Source organism: Benincasa hispida, chromosome 1 (genome assembly GCF_027475165.1).
Source record: "Benincasa hispida cultivar pf3 chromosome 1, pf3_genome.v1.1, whole genome shotgun sequence".
Classification (NCBI taxonomy): Eukaryota; Viridiplantae; Streptophyta; class Magnoliopsida; order Cucurbitales; family Cucurbitaceae; genus Benincasa; species Benincasa hispida.
In genome coordinates this window covers 34,802,636-34,815,991 of record NC_143478.1, presented here as the reverse complement: position 1 = coordinate 34,815,991, position 13,356 = coordinate 34,802,636, and the positions used below count along the sequence as shown (strand labels likewise).

General features: G+C 36.2%; 1 protein-coding gene across 1 annotated transcript; it reads left to right on the top strand.

The window, feature by feature from the left end:
* The first annotated feature begins 646 nt into the window (after nt 1-646).
* Nucleotides 647-11,450, top strand: LOC120086038 (P-loop containing nucleoside triphosphate hydrolases superfamily protein). Its single transcript, XM_039042458.2, has 6 exons — nt 647-2,648; nt 4,306-4,446; nt 4,554-6,312; nt 7,017-7,321; nt 9,356-10,206; nt 10,292-11,450. The coding sequence occupies exons 1-6, from the start codon at nt 1,137-1,139 to the stop codon at nt 11,445-11,447; spliced, it is 5,724 nt and encodes a 1,907-aa protein (XP_038898386.2). The 5' UTR covers nt 647-1,136; the 3' UTR covers nt 11,448-11,450.
* The last annotated feature ends 1,906 nt before the right edge of the window (nt 11,451-13,356 follow it).

Below are 13,356 nucleotides of genomic sequence, written 5' to 3'. Positions count from 1 at the left end.
GTTTAAATTAATAATTGAGTTTTTTTTTACTCTCAAACAAAGCTATAAATATTTGTATTAGTATTTCTATTCATATTGGACTAAACAGATGCCATATTTTATGTTTTATGATTATTTAGAAAAGATGCTGGAGATATTTATGGATATTTAAAATTGATGTTGAACCCTTCAATTTACATATATATCGATGAATATATTGACATGTTGATGAATATTTTCATACTTGTATCTAAGCAAAAAACCTTGTACCAAATAAGATATCATAAACCCTTATCAATTCTCACAAACCAATGGGGTTCTTGAGGTATATTAAATATAATTTAAATATATATATATATATATAAAATTTAAAAAGAAAAATTTTTACACATAAAAAAATGTCAAATTATTTACAAAAATAGTAAAAAAAAAATACTGATTAACACTGGTAGACTTCTATTGGTTTATAGCATCTATTAACCTTCATCAAAGAAGATTAATTTTTTTTTTTAATTTTTTAAATAGTTTTCCTTATTTATTTTTTTTTTTTTGAAAATATCCCATTTAAAAATGGTAATTCTATATATAAATATATTTTTGGAATACCCTTTATATTATATATAGTTTCTAACAAGAAAAACTGGGTTACTTCTCACGCGCTATGAAATCACGTGGTTGAAAAAATGGAAAAAAGAACGAGCGAGAAGTTTGTTCCTAATAAGCTCACGCCCGCCCTAGTCTTTCTGTATACGAGAGATTTCACTTCCAAGTTTTCTTTCTGAGAGGGAAAACAAGAAAATCGTCTCACAAATTTGAAACACAAATGTTTATGCTCGACCTTCAATCTTCATGTTCATGGCGGCTCGGGGAAAATCCAGGAAACGTGTTGGAAAGCCCTGTTGCTGATTTCTAGGGTTTGCTTCTTTCTGTTATTAGTTTCAGATAGATCCGTATCGGTTATCAATTGGTGAGTTTCTTCCCCTTCTGCTTCGTGGCGATGCCTGAATGCTCAATATTTGGTTCGCTGGATTGTGTAATTGGACGAAGAAGAGGATCCTTCGAGTTTTGCGTTACCAATAATAAGTTTATGTGCGTGTAGGTTGATTATTTGTCTAGGACGACGTTTGCATTATCAGTTTTTATTTGTAAATTTTGTCATGCGATTGTCGTCGGGATCAGTTTCGTCGTCATTGAAGCAGAGTGGCAATCGGTCTGGGTCTAGGCTTAAGAAGAAGCACAAGAGGCTTGATGCCATATGCGAGAAAGAGTATAGTCGAAACCATGGCGATGTGAATGAGAATGTCAGTAGGTTGGCGACTGTGGAGCCTGACCTTGGGCTTCGGCGGAGCAGCCGTGTTCGTCGGGCCCCAGTCTTGCTTGATGCTTCCCCTATGCCAAGGAAGAAGCGGCGGATGGTTCATGGGAATGGAACTTTGGGTGTTAAAACGAGTGCTAGCACTCTGCCTCAGTTGAGAGATGATTTGAATGATGAGACGCAGGGGAATTGGAGATCAAGGTTGAGATCAAGGAACAGAAATTTGGGGATTAGAGTGGAGAAAGGCACTCGGACAAGCAGGAAAAGGAAACTTTTTGATGAAATTATTGATGTGAAAGTAAGAAGTAGTGGAATGAGGATGGTTTTGGACGAGGGAAAAGGGAGAATGGAATACGGGGAATCTATGGTTGGAGGGTCTAACAGATCAGGGAGGAGGTTCGGAGTGACAAGCGATTGGATTAAAATCGAAAAGGAGGTGAAGTCGTCTCCTCAACATAAGGATGATTGTTGCAGGGAAGACATGTTGTCAATCAATAATGAAGATGAGGAGGAGGAAGAAGAAGTAGAAGAAGAAGAAGAAGAAGATGAAGAAGAAGAAGAAGGAGAAGAAGAAGAAGAAGGAGAAGAGGAAGAAGAAGAAGAAGAAGAAGAAGAAGAAGAAGAAGAAGAAGGGGAAGAGGAGAAGGTGGTGGAGGGCAAAGAAGTCATGACTGCAAAGAATGAGAGAGGGGAGGGCGTTTTGCCTTTGGAAAATGAAATGGATGACGAAAATGTAAAAGCAGTGGATGATGTTATTCCTCAGGTTGTTGAAAAATTGGACCAGGAAACTTCAAGTTCTTTGCACGTAGATGAGGCTTGTAGTGGTGATCATAATGAAGAACCAGCCAATGTGATAAAGAATGCAAACAATGGTGAGATACAGGTGGAAGAATTAACACGGCTAAATGAAGGTGTAAATGAAATTCACGATGTAGAAGCTGCTATTTTTTCAACAAATGAAGTGGTAGGTGGAAGGTCTTGCAATGAGAAAGCTGATGATTTGGGCAAGTTTGCTGAAAAGTCTAGGCAACATGGTGGTGATTTAAATTTTAAGAAGTTTACAGACAGTTCCTCAGGTATGTTGGGTAAGGCTCGCATTAAAGAGGGCAGAAGGTGTGGATTGTGTGGAGGAGGAATTGATGGTAAACCTCCCAAGAAGTTGGTTCAGGATTCGGGTGAGAGTGAACATGAAGCTTGTAGTGGCTCTTCAGCTTCAGAGGAACCAAATTATGACAAGTGGGATGGTTTTGGCGATGAACCTGGATGGCTTGGACGCCTCTTAGGTCCTATTAATGATCGTTATGGCATTGCTGGAATATGGGTCCATCAACACTGTGCAGTTTGGAGCCCCGAGGTGTGCCTTCTAACCTGGAACCACTGAGTTTTACTGAACCGAGTGATTTTATTATTATGGTTTCTTTTTTGATATGCAATTGACTGATTTTATTTTTGTTACTTAATTCATTTAGACAGTTTCTGAATTAGTAATAATAGTTTTATCTCGTAAAAATCTTTATTAATTATCATGTTCTCCCCTTTTGTAATTTCTTACTACCTATCAATGGAATTCTTTCTTATCCGAAAAAGAAATTATGAATTTGGATTTGTTTATTTTCATATTATTTGGTCATATTCTAATGCATATTGTATATGAACTCCTGTCTGTTGATATTTAAGTTATTAACCAGGTGTAATGCTGTCCTTTGGTGCTCTCCTTACTGTCATTGTAGGATAGTTACAGATTTCTTTGATCTGAAAAGCCAAAGGGCAACTAAATGAGCCAGTCTCCCATCCCTCTTTTAGGCCTTTCTCTATATTCAAATGCATATTGCATATGAACTCCCATGCCTCTTTAAGGTCTCTATAATTTTTCTATTCTTTCCTCCTCTACCTACAAAGATCATTGCCTCACTGATAATTCTAGCCTTCTGATGAAAATCAATGCTAACTACTCAATAATATGGACTGGGACTCAGAATGGCACATCTCCAAAGAGCAAAGTCATTGAAACTGTTAAAGAAAACTTTTCACCCAGTGGTAGTAACTTTTTTAACATCCTATCATATAGTGACAAAGTGATTGATTTGTAATAGAAAATTGGCCAGAAGAAGCTCACTCTCTTATCCCATCTTTTCCCTGACTTTAAGACCTTGTTTTGAAGGCGAGTAGGAGATGGAGGCCCTGCACCTACTTGTTGACTGTAGCAACAGGTGCTTGGCTTGGGCTCTTTTTAGTCACCTTTTTGACACCTTTTCTAGAGTCGTGAAGAGAAAAGCTATCTTCAAGTTGTTTAGTGTGTAACATATTCTCTACTCATTCTTCTACAAATTACGATTGGTTTAATGTTTACTTCCCATCCATCATCTCCCAGGCATCAAAGTAATTATCATTTTCTGTTCATATGTTATGACAAAATTCGTTCGTCTTCTAAAAAATAAATGTGTTTTCAACTTTTTAAAAGATGCTCCTTACTTCACTTAGGGATGCCCGGTAGGTTTTTAAGGGCGGAAAAGAACCCATGAAGCTGAAAAACTGAACCTTTTTTGATATGCATGTCCAGTTGGGTCTTTTCTTAACTAGCTCCTTCATTTAACCCAAACATCGTTGAAATCCAACCAAATTGAATCTTCATTCTTTTAAATCTTATCTGTTTATTATGCCTAAAAAGTATTTGATATGCGTCTAGTTAGTGTTAGAATTGTATTCACATTGTATAGTTAGTGTCTATTTGTCCAACACATGTCTATTGTCCCAACAAGTATTTGATATATGTCAAACACTAGCATTATCATAGCATGTTATCCGAATTGTAGTGATTGTGCTTCTTAGTTTTCAACTGTGCCAAAAGAATATGGGGTGACAAAATTGATCAAACCTAGTTGATAGTTTCTCTTCTTAAGTGATCTTTTGCTTTGTTAGTTGCTCTTTCTTCTGGAGGCTAATAACCTTTATAATTCTTTTAGAGACTTTTTTCGGATATCAATTTTAATATGACCCAAACATATTTGTAGGTTTATTTTGCTGGATTGGGATGCTTGAAAAATGTAAGGGCTGCTCTTTGCAGGGGAAGAGCATTAAAGTGCACTCGGTGTGGGAGACCTGGCGCAACCATTGGATGTCGTGTTGATCGATGCCCAAAAACTTACCACTTGGTCTGTCTATCAATCCCCCCTCCCCTGGCTTAGGCTTCTTATATGCATCACTGGATGTACAATTCTTTAATATATTTTTTTCCTCTTATTATTTTGTTGTTCTTCAGCCTTGTGCACGTGCTAATGGTTGCATATTTGATCACCGCAAATTTCTCATAGCTTGCACAGATCATCGCCACATCTTCCAACCTCATGGTAATCAATATTTAGCTCGTATAAAGAGATTAAAGGCCAAGAAAATGAAATTGGAAATAAAAAAGCAGTCAAATGATGCTTGGCGAAGGGATATTGAGGCTGAAGAAAAGTGGTTGGAGAACTGTGGGGAGGATGAAGAGTTTTTGAAAAGAGAGAGTAAGAGACTTCATCGAGATTTGGTAAGAATTGCACCTGTATATATCGGTGGGTCAAACTCTGAAGGAGAGAACTTATTTCATGGTTGGGAGTCAGTTGCTGGGCTTCAAGGTGTCATCCAATGTATGAAAGAAGTAGTATTCTTACCACTCTTGTATCCTGAGCTTTTTGATCGCTTTGGGATTACACCTCCTAGAGGCGTTCTTTTGCATGGATATCCTGGAACTGGTAAAACACATGTTGTTCGAGCATTGATAGGTTCTTGTGCTCGTGGTGATAAACGGATAGCATATTTTGCTCGTAAAGGAGCCGATTGCTTAGGGAAATATGTTGGTGATGCAGAACGTCAGTTAAGACTTCTATTTCAAGTTGCAGAGAGATGCCAACCTTCTATTATATTTTTTGATGAGATAGATGGGTTGGCACCTTGTCGTACAAGGCAGCAGGATCAAACACATAATTCAGTTGTGTCTACATTGCTTGCTCTATTAGATGGTCTAAAATCTCGAGGGTGTGTTGTAGTTATTGGTGCCACAAACCGCCCTGAGGCAGTTGATCCAGCTTTAAGGCGGCCTGGGAGATTTGACCGGGAGATTTATTTTCCTTTGCCATCGGTTGAGGATAGGGCTGCTATTCTCTCCCTTCACACTCAAAAGTGGCCCAAGCCGGTTGATGGACCCTTGCTCCAGTGGATTGCTAGAAGAACTGCAGGCTTTGCTGGTGCTGATCTTCAGGCTCTCTGTACCCAAGCTGCCATGAGTGCTTTGAAAAGAAATTTTCCTCTTAAAGAAGTTCTGTCAGCTTCTGGGGAACAAGTTTCAAGAGATAACCGTCCTCCTCTACCGTCCATTTTAGTGGAGGAGCGAGATTGGTTAGAAGCTTTATTATATTCTCCACCTCCATGCTCGCGTAGAGAAGCAGGGATGGCTGCTAATGATGTGGCATCCTCTCCTCTTCCCCTCCATCTCATTCCTTGTCTGCTTCGACCACTGTCAACTTTACTTCTTTCCCTTTATCTTGATGAACGCATCAGGTTGCCGACTAATCTTTTTAAAGCTGCAACTTTAATTAAAAGTGTGATTGTTAGTGCTTTGGATGGAAGGAGAATTGTCACCAGTTGCTGGTGGTCGCATGTTCGTGATTTTGTTCAAGAGGCAGATATTGCAAATGAGATAGAGACAAAGCTGCAGGGTTCTGGAGTGTTACTGGAGGATTCTACTTTTGGTGGTTCTGTTGTTCTCAACAATGACACGAGCAATGAAAGTTCCAAGTTTGAAAATGTAGGTCATCGTAGTGGCCCACCCACTACCATGGTAGAGCAGACATCATTTACCTTGGGAAATAAGTCTGGCTTTCGTATTTTGATTGCTGGGAATCCCAGATCTGGACCAAGGCATCTTGCTTCTTGTCTTCTTCACTGTTATATCCAACATGTTGAAATCCGAAAGGTTGATATAGCTACAATTTTACAAGAAGGTCATGGTGATTTGGTGCAAGGCATATCACAAATATTATGTAAGTTCTTCATTCTTTATACGTGTTTTATGTTGTCATATTAATTGCTCTTTTATTTCTTTCTCAATGAAAGTTGTTTCTATACCAAAAAAAGAAAATGTTGTCATATTAATTTCTAATGTACAGAGTTGGGAAGTTTGTTATGTACCCATCTGTAATATTCTTTGCAAGGCTGCTGAATAACATATTGATTTAGAGGAGGAAAGGAATCAACAGTCTATTGTTGTTTTGGTCTTTTGGTGATGGGAGTTTATTTTCTTTTTCATTTCATTCATCAATGAAATTCAGTTTCTCTTTCCAAAAGAAAAAAAAGATTACATGGAATTCTTGAACTTCTAATATATATATAAATATTTTAGTGAAAAAGATCTACCGTGGTTTTCTGTCCCTGAAGGAAAATAGGACTAGGAGTTAGTACAGAATGTAATGAAAGGTGTTTTTTTTGGTAATAATGTGAATGAGATTTATTTTATTTTATTTTTGGGGCTAAGAATGTAAATGAAAGATGTTTTTTCTGGTAAGAATGTAAGTGAAAGATGTTGCATCGTACCGACCGATGTTCTGCCTATTTTCCCGTCAGAGGTTACTTGTCATGACATTGATGGTGCGAACTTTGATGCATAACATGATGTGGTTTGTAGTATTTGGTTAATATGTGCATTACTTTGGCTGCCTATGATTTTTAAAAATTATTTACACTACAGTGAATTGCTCTAGCATGGGGTCGTGTCTGGTGTTCATGCCAAGAATTGACTTGTGGGCTATTGAGACACAAAGTCAAACATCTGAGGAGTGTGGTTTTTATCCGAATGGGGATCAGTATCCCGAGGATGGAATTATTGTCAAAGATGACGGTCACCTTGGTGGAAGAGAAAACCATCGTTATTCAGACCAAAGCAAATCAACAGAGAGGACTGGACTTCAAGATGAATCTCTTTCTAGTTCTTCATATGCTTGGAGTTCTTTCGTTGAGCAAGTTGAATCGCTATCTACACCCTCGATGATTTTGGTATGTTCTTTCTTTACGGTTTCTTATTTGAGATTACCTACCGTGCCATGTTGTACTTTTACCAGTTTCCACTGTAATTTCTAAGGCACTTCACTTTGCATCCCGTTAGTGTTTGTTTAGAAGGAGAATGTATTAGCAAGGCAAAATCTATGCACAAGTTGGAAGAGATGATTGGTATTCCTTGGGTATTTGTGGGTTGGGTTGAGTTGGGTTGAGTTGGGTTGAAGTACTTTTTAGATCCAACCCAATTATTAGGGTTATAAATTTCTTCAACTTAAATAACCTTCATTAAAAAATGAACCCAACCCAACCCAACTCTGAAACATTTAGGGTGGGTTGGTTCGTGTTACTCGGGTCATTTATTTAATTTTTTTTTCTAAAATTAATATGTAAAAATTTGATTAAACTATTTTCATATATTAAATTATGATTAACAAGTCAATTTCGATTTATATAATGTAAATTCTCTTTCCAAAGTGTTAAAAAAACTATTTTTAAGAGTTGTTGGAGAATAAATTATCCAAAAAACTAATGAAATTAAATAAAACAAAAATAAATATATGTATATCTAATTGTATCATATAAATATATGTATATCTAATTGTATCATAAGCAAAAAAAAAAAAAAAAACATTTGAAAGTTAATAATAAGTTCGGTTGATCTGGCTTGGTTTGGGTTATTTTAAGTGACCCATGAACCAACCCAATCCATAAAATTTTTAATTATTTGAACCCAACCCAACCCAAACTGCATGGGTTGGATTGGTTTTTTTCGGGTCATCAGCTTTTTGAACACCCATAATAGTCAACTTGAAGCCTGGCTAGAGTTAGTAGAAAAAATTAATAACAATGAAAAATCACCCAGCTAGTCAAAGTATTTCTCAATAGATCATGTAATGGCTCTTTGGCTGTCTATTTTATTCCCTATTAACCTGAAAAACTGAAAATATAGTGCTAAAAAGTGGAGCCATTGAGGCTCCTTGTTCCTGTAGATTCCCTTAGGTTTAATACTGGATTCGTTTCTCTCTCATAATTTTGGAAGATATTTCCCTATTTGTTGATATTGGAATCATTGAAAGGAGGCAGATCCAAAAATATGGTGCAAAGAAAACAAAATGGGTATTGGTTGATATGATTAAGAGTATTGATGATGTCGAAGGGTTGTAATTACCCATACGCTTCAGATGTTTGTAAGCTTTAACCTCTTAAGGTGGTTAAAAGATGGTGTATTATGCATGTAATGATTGAAACTTGAATGGTCTTTATTCTTAATAGACATTTACAGTTTAGCCCAATTTATCTTATGTAGTTGTTATATTTTGGGTAAATTGCAAAAACCACCCCTAAAGTATGGTGGTAGTTACAATTATACCCTTAAATTTTCAATTTTAAAAAATTTAATCCTCAAACTTATATAAGCGTTAAAATTGGTCAAATTAGATCCTTCAAACTTACATAATTATATAAATTATAACAGTTGTACAAGCTTGAGGGTTCAATTTTATCATTTATGAGTTTAATTTCTACAATTATTATAAGTCTGAGGGGCCAATTTTAACACTTGCAGAAGTTTAAGGGTTCAATTTTTACTATTGAAAGTTTAAGGGTGTAATTGCAACTACCACCATACTTCATAGGTGGTTTTTGCAATTTGTCATTTTATTTTTTTAAGAGAACATGTGATTAGGCGATTGTGAAAATATTTTTTGGATGTATGTATCTGCTTATTGAATGAGTTTATTATGATGTAGTGATTGATTTATACAGAACAATCCTCTTGTGATCCAATAAGTGGTTAACTTGGTCCTTCGTATCTGATATGTGGAACTTGGAATAGATAAGGGAATCCATTGAAAACTGTGTGGTATGACCAATTCCTTTAAGAATGATCGAAGTATGGAATAGTTAATTTATCACTTTGTGTTCATTTGGTGCATTCTAATGATCATGTAGATGAAATATTATAGTCTGATACTGTCTAATTCTCTAACAACTATAAATTCTATTGACTTTGATGGTTTTAATTATGGAAAGGCCACATCAGAAGTTCCATTTTTGCTACTTCCACAAGAGATTAGGCAGTTCTTCAGGAATGACTTGTCAATTTGTCGGCCAACTACTTCGGAACATTCAGTACCTAGGTTCTCTGTGCAGATTGATGGAGTTTTTGACCATGACATGGTAATCAATCAGTCTGCTGCAGAACTATCAAGGGACATAGTGAAACTGCTTGTTCATTTGATTCACCAAAAGTCTCACACCAAATCATCTACATGCACAAAGAACCTAATTTCTGTTGTCCAAAATGAGAGTAATGCAGCAAATCAGCAAATAGATAAAGAAAATGCCAGCGAGCACAATGGAGAAAAGAAGTCCCATGATGTGTCTTCTGTTAGAATTGCACCACTACCTGGCAGTAGAACCATGAGAGTGAAATCAAACTTGATTTCAGTAATATCTACTTTTGGCTATCAAATTCTGCGATACCCCCATTTTGCTGAGCTTTGTTGGGTGACATCAAAGTTGAAAGAAGGCCCTTACGCAGATGTTAGTGGACCCTGGAAGGGATGGCCGTTCAATTCTTGTATTATTCGCCCGATGAGCATGTTGGAGAAGGTAGCATCAAGCAGCTTGAGTAATGGAAAATCTAAAGAAATTTCGGGTATAGTACGAGGCTTGCTTGCTGTTGGTTTATCAGCAATCAGAGGTGCCTACACATCATTAAGGAAAGTCTCTTTTGATGTGCGATTGGTACTTGACCTCCTAGTTGAACAGATAAATGCAAAAATTAATTCTGGGAAAGACCGGTATCAATATTTTCGCCTTCTATCACAAGTTGCGTATCTGGAAGATGTAGTTAATAGCTGGGCGTTCACTCTGCAAAGGTACTGTTGCTATGGTTGAACACTGTAATTTTTACTTCATTTTCAATCTGCACACTATTATCTAATGAAAAATTATTCCTTTCAGCTTGGAACATGACCCTCGAACAATAGAAGCGTCAAAGAATCACACTTCTGTTGGTAATGAGATTCAGTGTGAGAAAAACGAACCCATTATATCCAACAGAGGCTCTCTTACAAATGAAATTCCGGAAGTCAGTTGTCAGGAACCTGCTGTTGAGGAGGAAGTTGTAGTTATTGATTCCTTGGTAGATGGAGATTTGGATCATTCTAATTCCAAGGATACAACAATCGTATCAGAAGGACATGGAGAGAGGAATTTTGGCATCAGTAATTCAGTCTCCAACAGGTCCCATGACAATGCTGCTGCTCCTGTTGACGATCAGTTAGCTGATAATGTTCCATTGAAGCACAGTGAGACAACAATACCTGGATCAGATGATTTGGACAACGATAGAAATGGCACATTGGTTAAAACGCCATTAAATTTGGGAATAGAATCGATTGCTAATTTAGAACATCATCAAAATTCAAGTGAGTTACGTGGTGACAAGATTCATAGCTGCACAAAACCCGGCAGCATTGACAATGGAGGTTGTTCCACCTTAGAAAACGGTTGCAAACATGAAGATAGTAAGCCCGATACAAATGACCGTGAAGTGAATGCTCACTCGTCTCCGAGCAGAACTGGCCTCTCTACCAACTCTGCACTAGTATGCTCTATTCGGTGCTGCACTGGTTGTTTAAACGTCCTCTACAGCATGACAAAAAATATTCTTCGTAATGAATTGGAATCAAATCAGAATAATTGGACTGTGGAGGATGTTCATGATATTGTTGTGGCACTTTCAGTCGACCTTCTTGCAGCAGTACGACGGATATTTCTTGATGGAAACAACACTCCCATATTTAACGATAGACAAACGGGAGGAAATGACAGGTTTAAATCCTCCGACATGAGAACTTGTGATTGCGAAAGTTCAAGAGACATGGTATTTAAGGGAGTGGAATGTATTTGTCACAGTGAGAACGAAAGTTTAAGTGAAAAAGCAAAGCCCTCTTCTTATTCTCAAATGGGGATTGACCCAAACTTCATATTGAGAGATGGTGTATTGGTTAGTTTAGATCCCAAAAAGAATGTTTCGTTTCATTGTAAATTGGAGACTTTGTGCCTCTGTTCTCTTACAGAGTTGATAGTAATGGCAAAAAAGCCTTTAAATTGATCAGCTTGGACCTGTCGTTGCATATTTATAGGTATATTTACTTTTGTTTTGGAAACGAGGTGGTTCTCTTTTCCATTGAACTTATTGACCTTACAAATTTAGTAGATGTCTTAATATAGGTAAAATTTCAAGTTTAGTGTGAATTTTTAAGCTTGTGTATTTGGTTTCTGAACTCTTAATTTTATGCCAAATAGGTCTCCAAATTTTAAAATGTATTTGATAGATTTTTAACTTTTATTTTATTTTATTATTATTATTATTATTATTTTTTGTGTATGAGTTCCTTTGAACTTAAAATTTTCAGTTTTGTGTTTTGATTCTTAGGACTCAATTTGGCAACTATTTGGTAATCGTTTGATCTTTTGTTTTTTAAAACGAAGTCTATTTCTTCTCAATTTTTTATCAGAGTTTTTATCCTTCTTAAATAAAAGAGTTAGAATTCTTAGTCAAATTCTTAAAAAAAATAATTTTTTTACAAATTATTATTATTATTATTATTTAAGTTTTCAAAATCTCGCTTGGTTTTTGAAAATATTAGTCATAAGTAGATCAGTAAATCAAGAAATTAATCAACTATTCTATACGATATTGGATTTATTTCTAAAACGAAATAATTAATTCATATATTCAATAATAATTTATTGAATTTTCAGAAATAAGTTTATTGTTTACAAGAGTTTTAAGACATAAAACTCAACAATATATTTATTTATTAATTAATTATATATATTAAATTGGATTTAATATATATGATTATTTAATTATTGGACTAATTAATTAAATAAAAATTAATTAATTAAATTAGAACTAGTGTAGGAATGGGAAAGACTAGAAGAAGGGGTTATCTCTCCTCTCTATAAATAGGTCTTCATGGGCCATGTTTGTGATATAGTTGAGTTGAGAATTTTAAATCCTAGTCTCCTACTACTCTCAAAACCTCTCTTCTTTTCTCTACTACTTCTTCTTCCTCTTCTAAGTCATGGAGACCACACATCCAATTCTTGGGATCCTAGAGAATAACAAGGTTTCACTTACCGTGGTGTCCCTTGATCATTGAAGAGATGTTTCGGAGAAGACGTGGAGGGAATCGTGAAAAATTTGGGAATCTACAAAGGTAAGGTTTAGCTCTTCCCTTTTCTCTTCTCTTAAATGCATGCTAATCTTGATTATTTATTCCTTATGTTATTATTTTCTATATCGTTTTTTTTTTTTTATATAAAATCGAAAACAAAATTGCAAGGCCATCATACGCTTTTGCTTGGGATTCAATCCATTCAGTCTTATCGGAGGATTGTCCTCCGACCCTTGCTCATAATGCATCCCAAGCTATGAAGGATGCTTTTGACCAGTGGATATAGGCCAATGAAAAGACCCGCGTCTACATCTTGGCGAGCTTATCTGAAGTTCTGTCCTAGAAGCTTGAGGCCATGGTAACTGCGAGGGAGATTATAGAATCTCTCTAGGAGTTGTTTGGACAACTGTCCTATCAACTCCACCATGATGCCCTCAAATACATTTACAACTGCTGCATGGAAGAGGGCACATCTGTTCGGGAACATGTCCTAGACATGATGGCTTAATTTAATGTGGCAGAGGCAAATGGAGCAGTCATACACGAGTGCAGTCAAGTTGTGTTCATTTACTTGAAACGTGTCTTGTAGAACATGATGAGTTTGCTTGGATACTTGATTTGGGAGTGAATAATCATGTTTATTCTTCTTTATAGGGAAATAGTTCCTTTTAGCAGCTAAAAGAAGGTGAAAAGACGCTTAGAGTCGAAATGGGAGATATCGTTTCAGCCAGTGCAGTGGGAGCTGCAAAGTTATTTTTTAGAGAAAGATTTGTTTTTCTTAAAGATTTGTACATTGTACCATGAATTAAAAAAAAATTAGTTTCTATCTCTTGTCTA

What these genes read in the sequence shown, in the direction of transcription:
- LOC120086038 (XM_039042458.2), top strand. Translation starts at nt 1,137, where the DNA reads ATGCGATTGTCGTCGGGATCAGTTTCGTCGTCATTGAAGCAGAGTGGC. An exon ending in GCCCAAAAACTTACCACTTG is followed by an intron (nt 4,447 to 4,553) that starts GTCTGTCTATCA and finishes GTTGTTCTTCAG; the next exon opens with CCTTGTGCACGTGCTAATGG. An exon ending in AGGCATATCACAAATATTAT is followed by an intron (nt 6,313 to 7,016) that starts GTAAGTTCTTCA and finishes TTTACACTACAG; the next exon opens with TGAATTGCTCTAGCATGGGG.